Raw genomic sequence first — 24,866 nt, forward strand, 5'->3', positions numbered from 1 at the left:
TTCAGCAACTTCCTTTGCTGCTCCAGTAAATGGGATGTGTTGTTAAAAAGTGTATCTTACTCTTTCTGGAGTGACATGACAGTAAGAGGAAATAATGGAAAGATAATGGAAATAACCTACTTGTAAGCCAGCGTAGCACTGAAATGTTGCTTGATGTAGGCCTCCAGCACTGTGTTGAAGTGCTGGAATTTTCTGTCAGCGATGAGCCCGATGATGTGTATCTGCCAGACATAGTAAGAGAAGAGAGACTATGAGAGTTTGTTAAACGCTTACAAAGCAGTAAAACATTTAAAAGGCAGATGAGAATTTTTGTATGATCATCTGACAGTCGTGTTTATTTGGGAAAAGATGGACGGTTAGATACAAAGATGTCAAGACCCGCTGAACGCAGAGATAGCCTGTCAAGATATCTGCTACATGTGTTGACAACGCAAGCATGCAAAGTCAGACTCACAAAAACCACACACTCACCAAGGCATCAAACACAAGAATGTCATAGTCATCAGTCTGAGAGTGTTCCATCATAATGTTGAACAAGGCATCCAGAGTGTCCTGCAGAAACTACATACACATGTACAGAAAAAAAAGGGAGAAGCAGTCAAAGTACACACACACTAGTCTACACGCTTATTGAATGGCACACTTGTATTCACACCACTGACCTTGACCACCTCCTCTCCATCAATGATTTTTAGCTTCTCCAAGTTTTCTTTGAGGAGCTCAGGTCGAGTCCTCCACTTGAGCAGACCCAAAAGCCCCACTACACAGACGAGAAAACAAAGGATTTTTGATGTTCAGGTGGAAGTTGAGGTTACTCAACTATAATGTAAATGCCATTTCAATTAACAGCATAATTAAAAAAGAGAGAGATTCTCCTTGGTATTGCGCAGAATTCAGTATTAATTTCATGTGAAATATAGTAAGCTGATTTTTTCTGCGCTGCATTAAAATTAGAGTTGAAACAATAAATGATTTAATTAGTTACACTAATTAACTGACAGCACTGAAGTTCAGCAATTTGCTGTTTTCCCTGTTTTAAACCACTGTAAATGTAATCAACCGGGTTTTAAATATACAATAATAAATATAAAGTGTATGCTTCCTGGGCAATATACATTTAATTCTAGAGTCTCAAGTTCATTTCCATCTGCCAATAAAGTGGAGATTTGTCAAGTAATGATTGTTATATGGACAGTGCCCATCCCTCTGGGACTTTCAAATCCACAGTCTGTGTCATTAATTCTGCTTCAGTTTGACACGGGGCAGATTTCCATGTCTCTGTAGTGCTGCCCACGTAAGGCTCACTGCTTTCCCTGACCGGTAATTTCTGACTCACCGGGCCAAGCCGCACATCTGGTGGGTGGCCCTGAACAACATTGTGTGCATGCATGCTTAAAAGCCTTTGTGTGTGTAAGTGTGTGCATGTGTGTGTCTGTGTGCACGTGGTACAGGTGATTAATACAGCAGGATAATGTTCATTATAGTGATGGACTGACTTCCTCAGTAACAGCTGTTGAACTCCACCTGTCTCTGATGCACCTTACTGTCTGGGGTGAACGTGCTTTTTGCATTAGATGTAGATGTGCATTTCACTCTGTATGTGTGTGTGTGTGTGTGTGTGTGTGTGTGTGTGTGTGTGTGTGTGTGTGTGTCTGGCCTGTGGGGCTGCCTGAGTGTGTAGGACAAAATGATGACATTCCCTGCTAATAAAATCCATGTATATACACAGCCTGCCCTCCATCCCTTGCTTATTATTCCATGACCACAAAACATATAGTCTAATTAAGATTCTGTTGACTCACCATTAATTGGTTAGAGGTTGTCTTTCCTCTAATTTGACCTCACCTCAACCTTTAACTCTAAACCTAAAAATAACACAGTCTTAGCACGTCAGTAAAATGTTGATTGCATTTCACCACAAGTTTGTTGTTTTCAAGGGAAACATTTGAATCCAGCTCAATACATGAGGCCACATCCGACCAGTATTTCTTACAGACTTGTAAGGAGTGGATTTGTCCTCTACTAATTTCACAGCCAACCGATGATTCATTGTCTTTGCCTGGCCTTATTAGTCTGTTGAAAGAAGTTGTTAATTAATGTTTTTTTTTCTTTTTTTGGATGTGTCAGGCTTGATTTCAAGCACCCTCCTCCACATAAAGGTCTGCTTTTGACCTTTTGTCATCTATTGTGTTTTCATGGCCGTTTCTGTGTAAAAATCGTTTGCCCTGCCAAGCCTCTAGCGTGCTAACGTCGCCACAATATCAGGCTTGCACGTACCGTTTTGGGTGAGTTTAGTGGAGCAGACCAGGGTGGAGATGGTGAAGCTGTCTCTAGAGCTTACAGACAGGCCTCCTCCTCCCCCAGACACGCTGCTTGAGCTGCGGCTCAGTGTGGACATCTTGTGGGGGTCACTGTGATGGTTGCGGGTTGAGGGCAAAGACAAGTAGGAGTTCACGTCTTCCATGCGCTTGCTGTCACCCTAAAAGCACAAAGTCATTTTTAACAAAATGCTGTGGATACCATTAGTGCGACAAAGCTGTCATAGATGTATAGAAATTGTCTCAGCTTACAAGACGTCTTGATGTAAATGAAAAACTGATCGATTTGATACATTTGTAAGATTTGTAAAGCGTAATCTTATGTTTTGCCTAAGCCTTATTTACTTCTGCCTTAATTTTTGTGAACTCATAGTTTTGGATACAGCTGTGTCAGACAAGTTAGAAAGACAGAAGCTTTGACAAAAACAGAACACCGTTAATTTGTCACATCAACATCAACGGTTCTTCTAGGTTGATTGCTTCAGGGTGGCAGGTAGTGGGTAGTGGTAGCAGTGGGACAGCTCTGGCACGGCAGAGGTGAGGGCATCAGTGAATGTCATATTTTCAACTCAGCACCCTCAACTCTGTCCTCATTAATGCCACATCAGTAAATAATGAGTGAGTGGCTGGAAAAATTGGAGAGTAAGAGAGTGAAGCCATGAGCGGCGCAGAGATCGAGAGGAATGCAGGGATAACGAGAGATAATCGAGAAAGAGGGCACAGAGGGACCATCCATTTGGTCTTTGAGTGAATTAATCTTCATTGGGTTTGGCATTTAATCAATATGGGGATTCAATCTTAGCTTGGGCTCATTTGGCAGGAAATCTATTTGGCTTCACTCAACCTGTCTGGGTGGCCATAACCTCTTATCTATACTCGCTACATGTTTAGGTCAGTTTTGATGATTGTTGCATTTAAACATACATTGTTAGACGTTTTCCCCGGTGCAATCATCTTTCAAACTTATTTGTAGATTATCTACCATACAGTATTTTCGACAAGTGGCTGTGCACATTTTCACCACTTTTGTTTGACCTTCATATTGTAAACATAAATTCATCATGAAAGGATCATTCTTTGTTTGTTATTATGTGTTCTTAGGTCTATATGTGCTATTCTCTAAACTGGAAAACGAGGATGATGGTATTTCCTTTTGAGAGGATACTGAGTCCATTCATTAGTTCGTCTTTCTTTATCCAAAAGTTCTGCCGCTGGTTCTGACCTTGAAGACCACAAGTTCATGCAGTCCATCCTGCAGAACAGTCCCATCATCCTTCATTAGACGCACAAAAGCCATAGCGAAGTTCTTCTCACTCTTATCCTTGGCTGCAAATTAAGGAGAACGATAAGTAAACAAAACTAGAAATGGCCAGGGGAAAAACACATCAGGGAAATAGAGAAAGAGAGGAAGGAGTTCACACGGCACGCGAATTCACACGCAGAAGAAAGAAAAAGTGCTCATTTGTTTAATCAAGTATGTGTAATGATGCCTTGGCTCATTTTCCAAATAGGTTAGACTCATTCTGTCCTTTCAGTGTCACATTATACTCAGGGGATCAGAGAGGAGGAGTTAAGAGTGATGATCTAATGAAGAATGCAGACAAGTAGAGAGAGACAGAGGGTGATACTTACACTCCTGGGAAGAGCGATGTCTGAACATAAAGCGTAAATGAATTCTGTGCATTTCTTCCAGGGGGACTGCCACCTGGAGGATATCTCACGTTATTGTAGAATATAATAAAACTGATATCCTAAAGACATACTGACAGTATGATGTGATTTCTTGCCTTGAACATTAGAAATCACGAATGCAAATGCATTATATCAAGACAACGGAATGAAGAGACTAGTAGATAAGGAAATAAAACACACACACACCTTAAACGTCTCCATCCAGCGGGGCTGTTTGACTTGGTAGTAGATGACAGATCTGTACTCACTGACTGCCTTATCCCCTGCTCCCAGACAGATGGAGTTCTAGGAAAAAGAGAGGTAAAGAAAAATACGCCTCACAGTGACTGTGAAGAATTTATGTTTGTGTGTGCATCCATGTATGCCTAAGATGGATTTGCCTTCTGGGATAAATCCGTATCCATTTGCCCTGACTATGAGAGGGTGAGTAAGTGTTTCATCAGTGCCGTGCTTGCTCAATGACCTACACCACCTCAATCATTTAATACACAACATATACTTTTGCACCCGCACACTTTATCTATACCCTAGACACACACAAACCAATCACAGTTCATAGAAATCCCTCTCCTCTTTGAATCCATTGATATGCTCTGTCCCTGTTATTTCACATTTCCTCACCTGTATGACTTTGCCCTCCTCATCACAGACCCACATGATGACCTCTACGTTTTTCTGGGTTGTCTTGTTGTATTTGTCGAAGTCTCCGCCCTGTAAGGTGAGGTAGATGTCATTGCGAACATCTCCAGGCATAATGATCTCTGGGAAGCCAAGCTTCCGGGCTACCACGGTGCTGCGGTCCACGAGGTGAGGGTATTCCTTCCGAATCTGCACAATGTCCCCCACCAGAGCCTTCATGGTGACCCACAGCCCTATGGATAAGAGAATGAAGAAGACTATGTATTAGAGATGGAGGAAGAGAATGTACTACTGAAAAAAAAAAAAAGATGCGATAATGACTTTATATACGTTTTTTCCTTATACATATTATTCTTCTGCACTACATAAAGTGTGATGCAGAGTTGTGGTTGTGTTGGTTAAAAGAAGCTAGGAAGAGGCTTTTCAAGCTTATATCTGGTCACATTTCTAGTTAAAGCCATGAGATTTATATTTTGTGTAGAGCTGCCATGGGTATGCTTTGTTGGGAACCCTGAAGCACATATGAAATCTTCCTATTCTGGCTTTGGAAATCTTAATGCCGGTAAATCTGAGCAGGTCTCAGGTGACCAGCCCCGTCCTCAGTTGCCTCACATGTTTCGCTGGCTCCATTCTCAACTGCAAGACCGGGCCCAGGCTCAAACCCAAACCCAGCTCCAAGCCCAGCTTTGTGGCAGCTGTGGCTAGAAGATCAGTGGATGCGCCAGCTTCTCCAGTCTGCATACTGAAGTATGTTTGATCAAGACACTGAACCCAGAGTTGCCTCTGATGTTGCCTCTGATGCATCAGAGTGTGAGTTCGTGTGAAAATGGTATAGAAAAAAAAGTTCTTTGAATGTATGTGAATGAGCACTGTAGCAAAAAGTGGTTTGAGCACACAGTTAGAGTAAGGGTACGCATTATATACCAGTCAGTTTATGGTATCATAAAACTTTTTATGCTTATTCTTCAAGCATACATGCGTTTCTGTAAAATGCAACAGACCAGAAAGAGAAAGATGCACAGATAAGATTTGGCCTGCAGGACCATCTATCATATAAAACAACCTGTGTAAAAACAGTGTATTTTAATGGGCACGAGCATAAACTGAATATTTTAAAGAACTTTGCAAGACCAAACCTTAGCAAATTTAAGAGCGTTTGCATGTAAATATAGGCACCACTCAAGTCTTCTTTAAACGAGGGATCGCAAAACGAGTGTTCATTTATTTCTCTGTGGGAATGTAAATTCAAATGGAAGCCAAATAAATGAAAATAACTTCAAGGACCTGTAGTATTAAAACTGAATTTAAAAAAAACTTTAAGATGTTTTCAGGACCAACAGAAACCCTGAAACATGAGGCCTGAGGGCTGAACTTAATGGATGCTTTATTTTATGTAAAAGGTTACTGGTTATTTATGGGAAACATGATATTAAAATGAACTGAGGATGTGCTGGCATTGCAGACAAGACTGCAATAAATGCTGGAAAATTGCTGTGTCCCATTTAGGAAATGGGAGCAAAGGGGGAAAAGAAAAGATGGAGGTATTATTATTATCAACAGAATTTACTTCTAAAGAAAATGGACTCTCAGAGGGTTTCAGAGAAATTAGGTGAAAAAGCAAAGAAAAGGAATTGGGAATCAAAAGGGAAAAAAGAGGTGAGCTATTTTAGGGAAATACATAGGTGGTGAAATCTAGACTGTGTTACAAACCTACATTTTCAAGGCTAACCACAGACCTACAGGGAAAACACTCAATGTGTTTTGTGTGTGTGTGTGTGTGTGTGTGTGTGTGTGTGTGTGTGTGTGTGTGTGTGTGTGTGTGTGTGTGTGTGTGTGTGTGTGTGTGTGTGTCTGGACAGTAGCAAAAGCACCTAAAAGAGAGGAAGGAGAGATTAGGGGTGAGTAATGTTAAGAGCAGGCATCTGGTGGCCTCAAGTGTTCCTTCCATATCTGCTTGTTCAAGTGCTCCTTTCATTTTCCAGGTTATGCCCAGGGCCTTCAGGAGTGAGAGGAGGATAAAAGCTGAGCGATATGACAGTGCAGTCAGATATGCGGGGTTACTCTATGTGGAACAAGACAGTGTCACCCATAGGGGTTGTCAAAGTCTGCCATAAACATGAGGTAGTGAGCAGCAAGACTAGAGTCTGGTCAGGGAGAAATGGAGGTTAAGTAATATGAAAACACCAGCTCAAGGGTGGGTGCCATACATCAGGATAATGTCCTTCATTCTCCACCCTAGTGCAGAGAAAAGAGGCGAGGATGCAATGAAGAACTGCCATTTTATCTAACCACAAATGACTGGAGCATATACAGTCCAGTGGGAACCTTCAGTGCGTGCAGGACTTTTGCAAGAACTGCCACATGACTAGGAACAAAGAACAAAGCCTGGGATTGCAAAACTGTACCTTGGCCACCACTGTCTCCTCGTGATGTTGTCACTTTGTTCAGTAAGGTGTGGAGAAAGTCATTTTCTGCAACTACCCTGGAGTCAAACATACAAACACAAAGAAAACATTCATATGCAGAAAATTACAGTACTGTTTTCTTAATTTTATAGGTAATAGATTTTCAGGTTTTTAATTGCTAAGAAAAGGTCAGAGAGAGGTGGAGTGGGAAAAAAAGAAACAAGAAACAGGACATACGGGAAAAAGGGGATGAAATACTGCTTCTCTTCATCGCATTCAATCTTCCCTTTGATGATATCACTGATGTCCATCACTGCCAAGAAGAGAAAACAAATGTGTCTGTGATCACAGAATCAAACAAGTACTAGGTTGTAATCCGTACTGAGGTTTCACATTAGCAAAACACCACATTAGAAAGACTGGCCTCCTCATTGCTCGTTGTGAAGTTACATGAGGATATAGGCAACTTAGAAGTGAGATTCCAAGAAGCCAAAAGTGTAAAAAAAAAAGGGCTTTACAGTCACCATCAACATTTTAGCTTTGTACAAAGGATAGCTCCCAGGTGTAAGTATGTTCAATAATACCTGCAGCAGCACAAGCAGAAGCAAAACAATGTTGACCTTTAGAGCAGCGGGCCCCAACCCCCGGGCCTCGGACCGGTACCGGTCCGTGAGTCGTTTGGTACCGGGCCCCGAGAGTTGAGGCTCAGGTCTGAAATGTATGTTTTTCAGGGTTTTTATCGGTTTTCAGCGTTATTTTGTTATTCTTTTTATCGTTAACTCGGTTTTCCTGGGTCTTTTCACGTGTGTTATGAATAAATCATATTTTTTTCAGTACCGGTACTAGTTTTATTGTGTTGTATTTATCCGCGACACCTTAAAGGCCGGTCCGTGTTGTCGGGCATAAACTGGTCCGTGGCGCAAAAAAAGGTTGCTTTAGAGAACACAAGTAATAATGATTGAAGCACCTAACAAAAGTCATTATTGATGGTAAAACTGGTGGAATTTGGTAATGAAATGAGATGTGTTAGCCTTTTCTCCTGTGAATCGGATGAAAGCTTCTGTTGTTTTACGGTTGGCTGTAGCTCAGGTGGCAGAGCAGGTCAGCCACTAATCAGAAGGTCGGTGGTTCGATCCCAGGCTGCCTCCTGGCTGCATGCCAAATATCCTTGGGCAAGATACTAACCCCATGTTTGCCTATTGGTGGTGGTCAGAGGGCCCGGTGGCGCCAGTGTCCGGCAGCCTCGCCTCTGTCAGTGCGCCCCAGGGCAGCTGTGGCTACACTGTAGCTTGCCATTGCCAGTGTATGAATGGGTGAATGACTGAATGTAGTGCAAAGCGCTTTGGGGTCCTTAGTGACTGAGTAAAGCGCTATACAAATGCAGGCCATTTCCCATTTGACCCTCAACATTAATCAAAAAGACACTCTCAGTTACCTTGAGGTCACCAGTATGCTCACAAAGCATTTACAAAGCTACTTTTTAAAAAAAAAAAGGGTTTTAACCCTGCACTTTTTAAATTCACAGACTTGCAGTCTTCTTCACTGCCTTCAAATTATGCAATAGTGTGTTTCCTGTTCACTATATCCGATGATTAGTGTTCAATATATCTGTTCATTAGTGCAAAAGTGTGTCATAATTTGAAGTCACGTATATGTAACAAAACTAAAATAAACATTGCTTATCGCTGAACTAGCAAACACTGACAATGAAGATTGCCAATGTACTTTTTCCACTCCTTGATCACTAGAGCTAGAAATTTAGTAGCATGTTGGAAAAAAAACCTCTGCATTGTCTCTTCATGACTTACCTGCAACCCCAAAAGGCCTCCTCAGGCCCTGAGTAAACTTCTTGTTGTTTGCTTCTTTCAGGTCCATCCTGCCTACTCTTACAATCTCACAGATCAAATAAATCTTCTCTCTGCTCAGGTCTTTGTTTCCCAAGTCCTGTTGAGCAAAGACAAAAACAATTGTGTATGAAATAAATTCAGAAATCAGGAATAAAGGAACAAACAAACAAACAAAAATGCTATGTAATCTTCTGAAAAGAAATAGGTCACCTATTTCATCTCTCCACAGCTAAGAACAGTGTGACATTGCCCTCGTGTGGTCACTTACTGTAAAGACAACCTTCAGGTTGTTGAGCATGTCAATCTCTTTAGGAAAACCTTTGCTGCCCCAGCGTACTAAGTAGTTCTCACTGTACAAAGAAGGGTAAAGAGTTACAAATAAATAAATACACAAATAAATAAACATTTTTAAATTAATTTTACATTTTAGCAAGCAACCACATAAAGATTATCTCATCATTCATAATTAAATTTTCAGACATACTCTACTAGCCAAAATGAAACTGTGCACTGCAGCCTGACTGATGCACATGATTCACAATGAAAACAGTTTCAGTGAAACTTAAGCTCAAATCTTTGATCCCCTTGCAAACAGCTGTAACTACTAAATCTACCCTGTGTAGCTACATAAACATGTAAGAGACACTTTAAGGGAGGAGAATAGAAAAGCGGACCCCAAGAAAACCTGTGGGTGCAGTAAGGTTAAAAAAATTAGAAAAACCTAATATCTTTCTAAAATATTGAACCCTACTGTTCTTCACTTTTTTTCAGGGAGATGTGGATAAACATACCTCTGCGAAAAAAAAAAGGTTTTCAAAGAAAATAGTAAATTATTTAAGCACATAAGCACAGATGAGACAGAAGTGAATCAGAGATCACAGCCAATGCAAGAAAATACAAAAGAGTAGCTGTGGATAATATATGTTATAAGAATAAGATGACAGACTTGGGTCTATCTTAATACTTTCAGCTTCTGTGGCTGAGACATAGATATAGCCAGTATGACAGTGAGTGACAGGGCTTAACGTCAGCACTGTCAGGCACCACACAGTGCTGCCACTCAGTATGTGCGGCCCTATAATTTGTAGTTTCTGTATATTTATTTTTGGCATGCCGTTGTTCACATTTAACAGGGCTTAGCAATAGAAGAGAAACAATGGAGAGGTATACAGACACAAGAAGAAATAGAAAAAAGGTTTTGCATATATGTTTTATACAGCAGAACAATTGAGGTAAGGTTAAAAACAACAACAACAACAACGACATCTAAACAAACAAGGGATGTAATTTTTTAGCTGGAACTATGATGTTAATTTCCAAAGAAGAATCAATTACATAAGAAAAAAAATCACCTTATCTTTCAGTCTGTATGTTTGTGATTTAACACAAAATAAAAAGTCACTTCCTTTCAGTGACACTGAAAAATATATAAGACCCGCAATAACTTTACTTCACAATGTGAAGCCAAATCTTCCTGAGCGTCTAATCCACCTGACAGGAACATATGTCTGAAACACCTTTAGGGAATACGGTAAGGAAAGAGAAGTGACACCTGATGATGGTTTGCTTATTGGGATCATAGAGGGACATGAAGAGCTCGGAGTCCTCTCCAATGCGACAGACAAAGTTCCTCACAAAGACGTAGAGGCTGTGGGTGGGGGAGGACTGGATCCGTGCTGAGATCCCGCTGTGGTCTGTCTGGATGTTGGACTGTGTGAGAGGAAATTAATTTTAGGAGATAACTACTGATGATGATTTAACAGGATAAAATTCCAACCAAAAGTGTTCATTTTGGCAAGGGTCTGATAAATGTGTTTGGCTGCTCTAATGTTTTATAATTAGTGGTTACTTTATTCTAAAATGCACCAGCTGCAGCTGCAGATTGTGGGTTTGTGCGGGAAATGGAAATCACTGAGTAAGAAAATCATCAGAAATCCATTCTGTCAATGAACTGAGTCAAGGCTGAAATGAAAAATTGGCTGGATGGAGTTGAAGTGGAGTTAAGCCAATTTGAAAGGAAGTGAATTCTTAATTAGTCCAAGCTAGCACACATGACTGGGAAGTAAAATGTATTATTTAAGGACTTTTTCACAAGGGTTAAGTTTTATTTTACTAATTTATTATTTTTTTAAAAAAGTAATAAAGTCGTTTTTCTACTTGTGTTTAGTTCAGGGTAACTTTTACGCATACTTGTATTACCCCAATAATGGGGTAGAAGTTACTCCAGAAAAAAAAACTCCCTGGTTGTTGCTTCCAAGCTGAAAAAAACAACACTGTTGTGACTGTGACATCACATTCACCCTTGGAAAACATTTTCTATATGGCCCTCTCCTTCCTACAGTTTGTTATATACCTGCTCCTCTTTGATGCGTTCATTGATCTTGGCTGTGGCCTCCTCATGGGCCCGAAATAGACTGATGACGTTGGCTCGCTCTGGGTCCAAGATGTTCCCGTCGTCATCTCGAACAACCTGGTCCAATTCAAGGATCCTGGTGTGGGGAGTAATAGAGGGAAGATTGATACAAGGTGAACAAGGATGAGGGAAGAGCAACACAGGAACACAGCAAGGGGTATGGACTGGGAGGCAAAGGAATAGAGATTGCAAGACAAAGTTATCAGGAAAAGAACAGACAGATGTTCAAAGGAGATCAAACTAACATGAATTATACAGTCAGTATGACAAAAATCTGGTTGGTTGATTAAGCTTTAAACAATGAGAAAGTATAAACATGTTTAAATATTAATGCAGGCGTACTTGTTGCCATAGTCAATCTTGGAAGTAACTTTCTGCTTTAGCTCCTTGAATTCATCACTAGGCAGGGTGCCAGACAGGAGCTGAGAACGCCACTCCATCAGTTCCCACATCAGCCTCTGGACCTGTTTGACACGTGCCTCTTTATTGGCCTGGAGAGGTAAATAAATGATGTTCGATTCAGACGCACAAACACACACACACGAGTACAAAAAGTGGCTCACTGTTTAATTCATACCACAAATAGCTGCTTCCATATGCTTCCCCACTCCCTCAACGTAGTGGTCACCTCCTTCACCAAGGGCATCTCTGCAGACAACACCACTTCCTCATCTCTGTCAGAGCATAAGTAATGGAAAATGGAACAAATTAAAAAAAAACTTTTACAGACAGTTAAAGATGCCTTATTTTTGGTACTGTTATTATTATTTTTTTTACATACCCTCGTTTTTCAATTATGACTTCCTTAACTTGAACAAAACTGACTGGAAACATTCCCTGGAATACATGTAGAGGAGATGAATGAGGAAATGATAAGTGGTGATAGCTTGGAATATTCTTTTCCACAAGAAAGAATAAGAAAAGTAAAATTCTCACATGAATAAATCTGGCTGACCGCTAAAATGTGCTTTAAAGCTTTCTGTTAATGTAAATCTTCACTGATATTATGCTTGTGTAGGCTCTTACCTGTTGAGCTTTGTTCCTAGACAAGAAGCCTCTGTACCAACCTGAAAGACAAAGTGGCATCTTACTATCAAGACAGGAAATCAGGATAGCGTAGACTCTCTAATTGGAACAACATCACCACCTTAAGGGAGTCCAGCTCCATAATTTTGTGGAGATGGAGCTGGACTCCTGTAAAATGGTATCAAAGAGGGGGATGTTGTCCAACATTAGGACAATACCTCTGACCCACTCCATGACGTGCTGGTCAGTCACAAGAGGATGTTCTGTGAGAGACTGAGATTTCCCAAATGCACCACGGAACGACACAGGAAATCATTCCTACCCGTGGCCATCTCCCTGTACAAGTCCTCCATCTAATGCACAGTACAATAACTACACCGTTTTGCACATGCTCTACAGTGAAAATAACAAATAACAAGTTTTGCAGTTTAGAGTAAAATGTCAATCATATATATTTCACCTCTGCAATATTCTGGATATTTATAATTGAGCTATTTGTACATATTGGAGGCATTTCTTATATTTTGTAAAATTTGTGATATATTGTATTATTTAATACAGCTCGCACTGGAACGGTTCGCAGCCGAGTGTGAAGCAGCGGGAATGAGGATCAGCACCTCCAAATCTGAGGCCATGGTTCTCAGCCGGAAAAGGGTGGAGTGCCCACTCCGGGTCGGGGATGAGTTCCTGCCCCAAGTGGAGGAGTTCAAGTATCTCGGGGTCTTGTTCGCGAGTGATGGGAGAAGGGAGCCGGAGATCGACAGACGGATTGGGGCTGCAGCTGCAGTAATGCGGACGCTGCACCGGTCCGTCGTGGTGAAGAGAGAGCTGAGTGTAAAAGCGAAGCTCTCAATTTACCGGTCGATCTACGTCCCTACCCTCACCTATGGCCACGAGCTGTTGATAGTGACCGAAAGAACGAGATCGCGGATACAAGCGGCAGAAATGAGCTTCCTCCGAAGGGTGGCTGGCCTCTCCCTTAGAGATAGGGTGAGAAGTTCGGCCATCCGGGAGGGGCTCAGAGTAGAGCAGCTGCTGCTCCACATCGAAAGGAGCCAGCTGAGGTGGTTCGGGCATCTGACAAGGATGCCCCCTGGGCGCCTCCTGGGTGAGGTGTTCCAGGCATGTCCCACCGGGAGGAGGCCCCGGGGCAGACCCAGGACACGCTGGAGAGATTATATCTCTCGGCTGGCCTGGGAACGCCTTGGTATTCCCCCGGATAAGCTGGAGGAGGTGGCTGGGGAGAGGGAGGTCTGGGCCTCTTTGCTTAGGCTGCTGCCCCCGCGACCCGGTCCCGGATAAAGCGGATGAAGATGGATGGATGGATGTATTATTTAATTTAGTTCTTAATTTAGTCTGTTACTGTTATTGTCTTGGAGCAACTGTAACCACATAATTTCCCTAAGGATTAATAAAGTACTCTGATTCTGGAAGTTACAGCAATGTAATAGTTATACTCACTGGTCACTTTGTTAAGTACACCAGTTCAATTGCTTGCTACTGCAAATATTTAATCAGCCAATCACATATCAGCAACTCAGTACCTTTTCAAGACAACCTTAAGAAGTTCAAACAGAGTTTCAGAATGGGGGAGGAAAGGCGACTGAAGGGACTCTGAATGAGGCACTGTCGTTACAGCCAGGCTCGCTGGTCTGCCAGCTAAGAACTAAGGCTATAATGTGGTTGAGCACACCAAAATTGGATGGTAGAAAACTGGAAAAAAACATTGCCCGGTCTGATGAGTCTTGATTTCTGCTGCAATATTCAAATAGTAGGGTCTGACTTTGGTGTAAACAACATGTAAGCATGGAACCATCCGGCCTTGTATAAACAGTTCAGACAGATGGTGGTGTAATGGTGTTGGCGATATCGTGTTGGCACAGTTTGGACTCCTTAGTACCAGTTTAGCATTTTTTTATCTGAATATTGCTCCCGACCATGCTCATCCTTTTATAGCCAGAGTGTACCCATCTTCTGATGGCCTCTAATGGCTGTTTCTGTGTGACAAAGCCCAAATCATCTGGCTAATTCCATAGACACCAAATCTCCATCCAGCCTTTTAGATTTGCATCAAGAAGATTCACTCTGCACCAACTGTGTTATGCTATCATGTGAACATGGACCAAACTTTCTGACGAATGTTTCCATCATCTTGTTGCATCTCTGCCAGGAAGAATTAAGGCAATGCTGAAGGCTAAACGGGGATTAAACCCAGTACAAGGATGTAAAAAGTAGCAGTTGAGCGTACATATTATTGTATTTTAAATGTATTTATCATGTTTATACTCCATAAAACATGATAAACGTCTAACTCTCACAAATGTAACATTTACAAAAACACGAACAAAATATGCTTACTAACATGCAGTTTTTCAATAACAAATAATTTCAAAGTTTTACACATCTATGTATAAAGTATTTGAACCACACTGACAAACCGGATAACCGACTTATTTAACAACATTTTACCTTCGCAAACCTCTTGGATGTGGACAGTTTCGCCCACCTCCAGGGAAAGGTGCTTCTCATTTTGACCAACAAAGTTCCACTTTACTAAAAAAGAAGAAAAAAAACATAAGTGAATAAAATAAAAATATACATAAATATATTGAATATATAAATAAGGTTATTGTTACAATGGAAAAATAAACTTGAACACAAACACTAAGTATGCAATGGCAAGCCTCGGTTACAGGAAGATTTTAGTACACACGGTAAGCTAGCTTGATTCGTGACGTCACACGTTATAAGGTTTTTTTTTTAAAAAAAGGCTAACCAGTAAAAAAAAAAAGTAGCAGTAAAACACAATAGTAGATGGCGACTAAGTAGCTTAAGGTAAATATAAATAGGTAGTCCAAATAAGTTAGTGTATCCAGATGCTGGCCAGCTGCAAACGGTGGCACACACGAGTAGGCAGGCAACGGAACAGGTTAAGGAGCAACGCCTTTCTTCAGTGGGCCTCAGGTTGGGTTTATGCGATAGTAAACAGCATTTCTTTAGGTTTTGGGCTGTTGATAATCCGGAGCTCTGGAACAATTTAAAGACGTTAGTAGGCTCTTTTTTTCTGCTTTCTGTCTTTTCTTTAATGACTGTATCAGTCAAAATTATCGGATTTAGGAAACAGTGAAAGCAGCAGTGAGTAGCGACATGGGTTGCAGCCAAAGACCAGTTGCACGGCAGAGGAAAAGTGTGCAGAGCACCGACAGCTAAAGTCTATCATTCATCTTTGTGCAACAGTTCAGAGGTTTGCTCTCCTCCATTTGAGCTTAAAGATGGTTTGCCCTCAAGAAGAACTGCAGCTACAAAATGCCTGCTAATGAAATTCTGACTGTGCAAAAAACCAAGCAAAAAAGTCAGACTATTTCTAGACGATACTTAAACTGATAGAAAAGGAAAAGGAAGCTTATTTGTGCGCACTTCGTGAGACTAAATTGTCAACATTTTTTTTTTTGCATCAGACTTTTCTACTGTATTCAAACTTGAGACTTCCTTCTTCCCCCACTTCCTGTGTTGTAGTCTTACACAGACCAGGAAGATATTTATACTAGATACAATAAACAATATTTTCTTTGAGTAAGTATATTAGAAAGTGCTTTAAAATGACTTTTTAACCCACACCCACCATCAGCATCAGTCTCGTGCTATAAGTAGATGAACTACCCAGGTGAAAGAACCCTACATGGTCTATCTTTTTGCAAGTAGGTTAAATGATAAATCAATGCAGTGGCTGCAACAGACCAGTGAACCTCAGTTAATAAAGTCTGTATTAGAAGGCAGAAATCTGTGTCTTTTCCAAGTGTGTGACTGCACTGCATATCTAATGGCAACACACACTGATTAGCTCCGCCATATTAAACCCACATACATAACAGATAAACTGCACACTGTACTTGCCCATTCTAGGATTTGCTCCAAGCCAAAACCAGGCTTTCACTTTCAAAAATGAACATTTTTAAGGACTGATTATCTTTTAGCTTCCGTATTTATGTGCTGCATGCTATGCAATTTGTAGAGATTGCCTACTTGCAGCTGCTTATTTCTCCATTTTTGCTTATGATTTTATCCCTTACAAACCACTGCAGAACCACTTCAGTGCAAATAAACTATAATTAGCGTAGTTGCACTGAAGTTAAATGATGAATAAGATTTCAGGATCTCAGTTCTTTGGAAGGATTAAAGCTGATGTCTACCTCCTAAAGCTCTTTGAGGCCTTTGGCACCTGCCTACATCCGCCAAGCAGGAAGTGATGGGAATCTATTTTTCTCATTTCTATTCATTCGCTGTATAGGCTAGCATCATACCGTAACAGAAAGGCACCATAAAAACTGGATGTGCCTGCACATCTCACACAAAGATACATACAAACAAGCACATGTTGACTTACCTACACCATACCGCTCTCTTGTGGTTTTCATCCAAGGAGCCATGATTGTGTGTAATCCTTTACCTACTTTATACTTTTGTCTTTAGAAATCTCCTAGTTTGTCCGTCCACCTTAACTTCTCATTTCTGCATTTTGTTAACGTTAAATGAAAGCAATAAGCCCATCCCCCTTTGCCTCTCTTCCCCTTCTGTCTCTTCTCTCTTCCTGCCTTCAGGCGGTTAAGAGGAAGTGGGTGAGTACAACAAGGTGGAGTCCTACAGCACCCGCAGGCTTTTGCAGCGTGCGATGTCTCTTATTTTCCTCATTTAGACTCGACGTGCCGTCATTATTCAAAGTAAAGCGTCAGTAACACACGATGACAGTTACAGAAGTGTTAGAGTCGAGAGGATGTCTGAGTGTCCAACCGGGCCTGTACGTGCACATTTTTTTTTGTGCTTTTTTTTAAAGATCTTTTCATGTTTTCATATCTGAAAAACGCAGGTTGTCTGCTTTCTCACAGTAGCATCTAGCTGTTGAACCGTTGATGACTTAAACCATTATTCAGCCATCTTGCACATAACATACTCTGACTTTTCCCTTTGTGGATCACCATTTGAGCTTGTGAAATCAAATGTTGTAGACGGCAAAGCATCAGAGAATATGGCTTGATGCTGTGTTCTATTACAGATAATTTGAGCTCCCCCTTCCTCCTCGATCTACAACCAGAAAGGTAAAAGTGGAGAAAATGCTTTAACAATCCGAATGGCTAGGCAAGCACTACAATACTAATGCTAATCTTTAACAATTTTATGTTGCATAGGGACGATGGGTTAAAAGCTTCCTGGGTTTTTTCTTGCATGAGACATCAAACCACACTCTGTTTTTTTAATATGAATTTTGCTGCTCATTAAAATTGATCTGAAAAGACTAAAAAATGTCTGTAATAACCCAGAGGCCACGTCATCAAGCCCTGCCTGGCTAGCTCTCCATACCTCATTAATTGTTAATTTGATATGCATGTGAATACAGTGAAAAGGATCTAATGATCACATTCCAGCAGCATGAAGCAAAAATTATACTGACTTTGGCAATCACTAAAAAACTTTGTAATGTTTGCAATGTTAGCTGAAAGACACATAAAAGACTGCATGTATAGCAACCGCAGCAATTTTGTCTCTTTAATAGGGAACATTCCTGCAGCTCTATATACTTTCTAAACTGAAACTGCACTAGTACCTCAAAAAACAGCAAGAGATGTGAAGTGACGCAGATGTTAACTGGGTCCTGAATAGCTGGTTTTAAGAATCTTATATAAAATTAATATTCCAGTTGTGGACTGAAAAAAACACTCCTTAAATAAACTGTATTTACCCTGTACCTCCCACAGATTGTTGCCTTGGTAACCATTAGCTTTCCATTCCTGACAGCATCCTTTACACAGCAATTGGCAACAAGCATCCATAATTGATGAGACCTTTTTTAATATTATTGATCGCTCTCTTGACATTAATTATAACCTACACTCTTAGAATAGTAAATAGTAACTTTTCAGAGACCAGTGGGAAGTAATTAATATCCAAACGATCCATTTATGAACCAATAATCATCCTCAAGTCTTTATGAACTTCATCATCAGTATGACACTCCCAAAGCAATCACCCCCCACCCTTTTTTAAAAAAAAAAGTACCCTGTAAATATAAACTCAAACTTCAAACCATTTTCAACTGGTTGATGATTATCCTTACAGCTTTTCTTCTGTTATAGTCCCTATTAGGGGAAATATGGATGACTCACGGATTAGTTTCTTCTGGACATCTTCACAAGACAAAGGACCAATCAAAATACTCTATGTGAGTATTACTTTTTGGACAGCCAATGTAGCTCACAATATAAAAGGCCGATTGGCAGGTTGGGTCTCAACCAATAAGGCTATGGCTGTCAGGTTTTGACAGCCTCAACCAATGATGCTGTCAAAACCTTACAGACACATGAAAAACTGATCTATCATCAGCATATCGCTGTTTACTTTTGTTATGATGGTGATTTTAGAGGCTTTCTCACGCCGCACATTTAAAATTAGCCATGTCTGAAATGATCCTTGAAAATGAAATAGTATTCTTTACTAAAGTGAGGACATAAAGGGATTTTGGGTACTTCACAAGTGATAGCCAATGTGTATAATCCATAGACTGTAAATGAAAGGTAGAGCTACTCTTGCTTTGTCCATTGGGGCGTTGTGTTGAGAAGCTTCAAGTGTAAAGTTTTTGCCCTTACCAACTTGGTAATTTGAAACTTAATGAAACTGAATGTGGCAAGAATTGAACTAACCAAGAAATCACACGGTACTCATAGGCTGCTTGTCAATATATCATCCTGTTTGACTCTAGTGGGGACCAGGATTTACCAAATTAATGTTTTTTGCAGTGTGACTTTAACATACTTATCACATGTCCCTTTATAGGCCACCCATTTTTTTAAGTTTTTAATTTTATATTTCAAATCATGGTCATTTAAGTCACTGTATACCTCTGTAAAAGTGTTCACAGAGGTTTATAGACCACAGCACCTAACCTTAAGTCATAAGAGTCACCTGCTGGTAACCTTAGAAAACAATGCGGGTTTGAGGCACTTCTGCATTTGCTTCACTTCTCAGGACCTGAAGTATACATTTTATATAGTCTGTGTTATAATGTAGGTGAGATCATTTGTACCACGCCTTGTGACTCTCAAGTAACATCATTTGAAGTTGCAAATCAGGACATCCTTACAAAACACAATCACAAGTAAATCTAAATTCCTGGTAGCGGTTTATCATAATAACATGACAGAGTTTCACAGCAAGGCGTTCATGCATATTTACCACAGCTCCTCATCTGTTAAACATAGAGATAAATTGGGTGCATTGGAGTAGCCAGCTAAGTTAACATTTGCAGTATATCAAAAACTGTTATTTATAAGAATAAAAGCGAAATCACATGAAAAAACCCTGTATGGATGGGTCAAAAAGAAAATCCAGAAGAGGGGGCTAGAGCTCTTAAATGGTTTGTTTGTTTGGTTTTTTCAAACATTTACTTATATCTTATCAGTAAGAAGTATTTGCTTCCTCTTGCTCCTTTTTGAACGGGAAATGGTCAGCTTTTTGGTTTTCCTTGTGAGTAGAAAGGCTTCCAGCTATTTTGTGTTTATTTGTTTTTGTATGTATTAACACTTGTTACTTACATTTTCGAAATAAAGATTTGGCTGATCAGTATATATTTTTTTCTGAACATAGTGTTGACATAGACTAGACACTACACACGCTGGTCACTTTATTAGTTATACCTTGCTAGTAGTTTTGGCTTTGTTATGGCTCTATAGATTCAAGAATGTGCTGGAAATTTTCCTCAGACATTTTGATCCATATTGACACGATAGCATCATACAGTTACTGCAGACCTTTTTCCATGAGGAAAATCTGCATAATGCAAATCTCAAAGCTGCCCTATTGGACTGATCTAATGACTATGGAGGCCATTTGAGTACAGTGAACTCTTTGTTAATATTACTCTTAGATAATATATGATGGCATGCATATACTTGCTCAGTAGTAGGAAAATAAAGACATCCCACAGGTTGTTATTTACTCTCAAAACATGCCTATTTTCTTCTCATCCCTGTGATGCGTTCAAGGTGCACATGTGATGATGTTTCATCACTCAAGAAGACAGTGAGCATAAAAAGTAATTGTTTTTAAAGTAGGAGGTTTCAAATGCAATTTCAAATTCTTTCCAAGTAGCTCAACAAATCCAAATCAAATACACAAAAACGTTTCTGTTTAGTTTGGCATAAAGTGTGTCAGCTAGCTAAAAGTATTTCCTTGGGTGAGCAAACAAACAATGTGCAAGCCTGAGAGATGGAGAAAGAATGAGTACAGAAGAGGAAGATGAGAGACTATTTTCAAAGGTATGCAGTGCTCAGCAAGTGCCATTTACAGCACATGACCCTTAGTCTGATTTGTTGGGTCATGTGACTCATGGGTGGAAAATATGAATTCTTGCCAGCTAGCTGTCATCAGGGGCTGTTTGTGACTCAGTGTATATGAAGAGCCAACCTTGTTTCTTTCTCTGTCCTCACATGGTATGGAGGCGCTCTGACTGACGCACTTCAGCTCCTATAGTCACCCAACAAAGCATATATTGCAGCACTAATTTACTCCTCTTTTTGTTTCCATCTCCTGTAAATAAAATAGGTAATGCATATCCTACTTGTATAGAATCCCTCTTTTGTCGCACGCTAGAGTCCCTTATAACAAAGTGGGTGCTAATACCAACTACTAAGGACTAAGTTGCAGGCAGGTTTGGAGGGAGATCACCACCTGTTGGTGGTTGCTTTTGTTTCTATTTGGCCTGGGTCTGTTATTGGAGTAATGGTAAATTTGACGTGTTCTGTAGAATGCCCTTGTGTGAGGCAGTTGTTGCTTTGGCTGTATGGTTGACTTGCTGTCGGGTTATTTTGGGATGGTATCGATAGTAGAGGAGTTTCTCTAGATTAACTTTCCCTGCAGGGATAAGCAACTCAGTCTACTTGTGGGCTAGTTGGCTTGCTCTTTTATGTTATTTTGTGCAGAAACGGATTAAGACCTTGTGTCACTTTCCTGTCTAGGTGAACAACAGCATAGTTGGAACTTAAATGACGCAAGTGGGCTTTGTGTTTTAAGTATATGTCATGGGATGAGGACTAGGGTTGAGAGGCAGTTAGCTGGGTGGGGGGATGTTTCAGCTTGCCATTATTGAGTGGTGTGTCCTGGTTTGTACTGTGGTAGCAAATAACTAGTAGCAAAGTCAGTGCTAGTAGCTTTTTTTCAGGTTGAAATGATGGCTACAGTAGCAGAGTCTGTGGATTATCTAAGTGAGGCGATTTTGAATAAATGTAAAAGAGATCAGTGTTGAAGATTGTTGTACGTTTTAATCTTTACAGACAGGCTTTTAAGGATGCTTTACTGACTGCTTTAACAGCTGAGTTGGTGTAACAAAACTATTAGTTGAAACAGTCTAGTGTTTCAAAGCATGATGATATGGTTACTGAAGAAGGCGTGATGGGGTCGCCAGTGCAGGCTTGAGTAAGTTCTACTTTAAGTTTTGGTGACTTGACTTTTGAACAGAGAAGTAGCTCAGTCTAGCACTGGCTTTAGTCCAAATGACTTGGGTTTTGGTCACAATGTTTGAGGAGTGCCAGTCTTGGTAGCCGAGGATCAGTCCGCCAGGGTCTCCGCTCCTGGCTGCCACCCGGCACACGATGCACCCGTCCTCTTCGGTGCCTCCTGCGGGTGGTGGGCCTGGGGGAGGATGGGCCCATGTCCCCTTTTCGGGCTGTGCCCAGCCGGGTCCCATGGACTAAGGCCCGGCCACCAGACGCTCGCCCTCAGGCACCCTCCCCGGGCCTGGCTCCAGGGATGGGCCCACTCCGGGTCGGGGATGAGTTCCTGCCCCAAGTGGAGGAGTTCAAGTATCTCGGGGTCTTGTTCGCGAGTGATGGGAGAAGGGAGCCGGAGATCGACAGATGGATTGGTGCTGCAGCCGCAGTGATGCGGACGCTGTACCGGTCCGTCGTAGTGAAGAGAGAGCTGAGTCTAAAAGCAAAGCTCTCAATATACCGGTCGATCTACGTCCCTACCCTCACTTATGGCCACGAGCTGTGGGTAGTGACCGAAAGAACGAGTTCGCGGATACAAGCGGCGGAAATGAGCTTCCTCCGAAGGGTGGCTGGCCTCTCCCTTAGAGATGTAGAGGAGGTGGTTCGGGCATCTGACAAGGATGCCTCCTGGGCGCCTCCTGGGTGAGGTGTTCCGGGCATGCCCCACGGGTAGGAGACCCCGGGGCAGACCCAGGACACGCTGGAGAGATTATGTCTCTCGGCTGGCCTGGCAATGCCTTGGTGTTCCTCCGGATAAGCTGGAGGAGGCGGCTGGGGAGAGGGAGGTCTGGGCTTCTCTGCTTGGGCTGCTGCCCCTGCGACCCGGCCCCGGATAAAGAGGAAGAAGATGGATGGATGGATGGATGTTTAAGGAGTGTTACAGCAGGACAGGGGTCTTCCGGTCCTACTGGATTTAAAAACTAGTCTACATATCTGCCCAGATAGCAAGACGACATTGAATTGATGTTGATTTTTCATCCGATCCGTCGTTATGGTCAGGGTTGAAATGCCACTGTTGTAACAACATTGAAATACTGTGGTAAACCGACGGTCTTACTATAGGGACGTTGAAATGATGTTGATTTACCGTTGTTTTTTTGTCATTGATATTTGATCTATTTGTAGTCGACCAGGTGACAACAACAACGTTGAGAAAACGTCTATTTATAATTGACCATCATTCGGCGCCGGTCACCATCAAAAAGCCATCGATTTGTAGTTGAGCGTTAAATTGCATTGCAACTGAGCGGGTATAAAGTACGGGAGAAAGTAGATTTATTGTTTTTTTTGTTATCAGTGACCTTGGTCTAGTTCATCAGCTTTAAAAAAATCGTTTCGACGTGCAATTTAGTTGACCGGGAAATTAAAGCAGCGATCACTTGGACTATTCCACAGCACCCTTCTCACAGTGGTACATCCCTCCAGGTAACCATTGTCTTGTACAGTTGAGCAGGACATTAGATTTACTCTCAGCAGAGTTGACCGGAGAAAGCATCAGTTCATGCACTGCACTGGCCTGCACCACGATTAGTATAAGGTAAGAATGAATGAATTTTCTTCTATTCGTTATTTCCACTGTTGCATTTGAATAACAGTAAAAAAACTTGTTAATGTACAGTTTCGGACAAAATGGGAGCCCGAAATTGTGTCTACTTTCATCTTACAATCCGGCAACAAATAAAACAACAAATAAATTGCACTGCGAACAAAGTCTATCAACAAAGAAAACATTTTCGTTTTATACTTTTCCGTTATATTCCCTTACAAAGCTAGCCTAACACTTTGAGGGTTCCTTTGTTCTTGCCGTCGCCTCGGCGCTTGACCCAGACTTTCGCTCTGTAGTTGCTTTTTAGCATAGTACTACAAAAAATTGTAAATCTGTGATATATGATTGATAAACGTAAAGGTAACTGTATAAATGTGTTCAATGACTTTGTTACTTTTAATGACTGGAGAGCACCCGCTTCAATTCGCACTCAATTCAAACTTTACGTTGCACGCTCACCTAACTTTACGTTGCACGCTCACCTACCTTTACGTTGCACACTCACCTACCTTGCATTTGCACCTTTTGTCCACACGTAAACTGCGTTTTCGTTAACTGAAAACTGAGATTTTTAAAGACGCCTGCCAGGGTGGATATTTTCGAAAACTCAGTTTTAGCATTTACGTGTGGACGAGGAAAACGGAGTTGCCTATATACAACAACAACAACAACAATCTTTATTTATAGAGCACATTTAAAAACCAACGGCATGCCAAAGCTATAAGCTATTATTATAAGCTTTAAGCTATTATTTATTATTTAGTTCAGTCAATAGATCAAGTTTTGTAGTGACTATGAAATATATTGTAATTATCTGTTTCCTGTTTATCCTAGACAGGGCAAAAAAACCCTCCAAATTGAAAAAAAGGTAAAAATGAAAGAGGTGCATTGTGCAGTTCAGCACTGGTGGTACAGAAATAGTCCCTAGTTCATGGATAAATGGGGAGAAATTGTCATGGCCTCCATATCCTCCGCGAGACACATTCAGGATCCATGCCGCAGTAAAGAGGAGAGTTCATCCTGGTGCAACATGGCTCACCTATGCACCAGTCCGGCTTCTCATAAGCCATGGTGGGTATCATCTGGATTGGTGTTGTATAAATGTAACAATAACAAGTTTTTGGTGTCCTAATTTATGTCTGGCCATACATTGTGTTTGTACTTCCAGACACATTTCACGAAGCAGAACGCAGTCTCCAGAGATATCTACGTGAACACTGTGATACGTCTGACCTTCAGTCCGAAGCAGAAACACAGACCAGTCATAAAAGAATGGTAAAAGGAGCCGTCCTCAAAAAAGAAAAATTCCACCTGCTACTGTGGAGGAGTTGTCACTGCTATTGGATACTTTGCTGGAACACAGTAAAGCTGTGGGTTGCGGGATGACCCATAATGTTTTATCTAGGGGTCTAGATTTATGCCTGTAGTGCACTGCCATGTAAAT

General features: G+C 41.1%; 1 protein-coding gene and 1 long non-coding RNA gene across 3 annotated transcripts in view; one reads left to right on the plus strand and one right to left on the minus strand.

Annotated features, from left to right (window-relative positions):
• Nucleotides 1-16,925, minus strand: part of dock2 (dedicator of cytokinesis 2) — a 98,458-nt gene extending 81,533 nt beyond the window's left edge. Inside the window, exons 1-20 of the mRNA XM_082545652.1 lie at nt 16,725-16,925; nt 14,810-14,893; nt 12,341-12,381; nt 12,096-12,151; nt 11,892-11,988; nt 11,657-11,805; nt 11,255-11,390; nt 10,454-10,611; nt 9,170-9,251; nt 8,863-8,998; nt 7,292-7,367; nt 7,055-7,131; nt 4,632-4,882; nt 4,197-4,295; nt 3,951-4,023; nt 3,541-3,644; nt 2,278-2,479; nt 663-760; nt 472-561; nt 121-221 (exon numbers count right to left, since the gene is read on the minus strand). Coding sequence (XP_082401778.1) covers nt 121-221; nt 472-561; nt 663-760; nt 2,278-2,479; nt 3,541-3,644; nt 3,951-4,023; nt 4,197-4,295; nt 4,632-4,882; nt 7,055-7,131; nt 7,292-7,367; nt 8,863-8,998; nt 9,170-9,251; nt 10,454-10,611; nt 11,255-11,390; nt 11,657-11,805; nt 11,892-11,988; nt 12,096-12,151; nt 12,341-12,381; nt 14,810-14,893; nt 16,725-16,767 — 2,153 coding nt within the window. The 5' untranslated portion in view covers nt 16,768-16,925. The remainder of the gene's footprint in view (nt 1-120; nt 222-471; nt 562-662; nt 761-2,277; nt 2,480-3,540; nt 3,645-3,950; nt 4,024-4,196; nt 4,296-4,631; nt 4,883-7,054; nt 7,132-7,291; nt 7,368-8,862; nt 8,999-9,169; nt 9,252-10,453; nt 10,612-11,254; nt 11,391-11,656; nt 11,806-11,891; nt 11,989-12,095; nt 12,152-12,340; nt 12,382-14,809; nt 14,894-16,724) is intronic.
• A 474-nt stretch (nt 16,926-17,399) lies between these two features.
• On the plus strand, nt 17,400-24,850 carry LOC309714353. Of its 2 annotated transcripts, XR_014278907.1 has the most exons (4): nt 17,400-17,433; nt 18,469-23,413; nt 24,257-24,493; nt 24,591-24,850. It is a non-coding gene; the product is annotated as an uncharacterized lncRNA (long non-coding RNA). The 2 variants fall into 2 exon arrangements; XR_014278908.1 differs by having other exon boundaries at nt 17,412-23,413.
• Nucleotides 24,851-24,866: the final 16 nt, after the last annotated feature.

Source organism: Aulonocara stuartgranti (assembly GCF_965226115.1).
Source record: "Aulonocara stuartgranti genome assembly, chromosome: 2".
In the NCBI taxonomy this organism is placed as follows: domain Eukaryota; kingdom Metazoa; phylum Chordata; class Actinopteri; order Cichliformes; family Cichlidae; genus Aulonocara; species Aulonocara stuartgranti.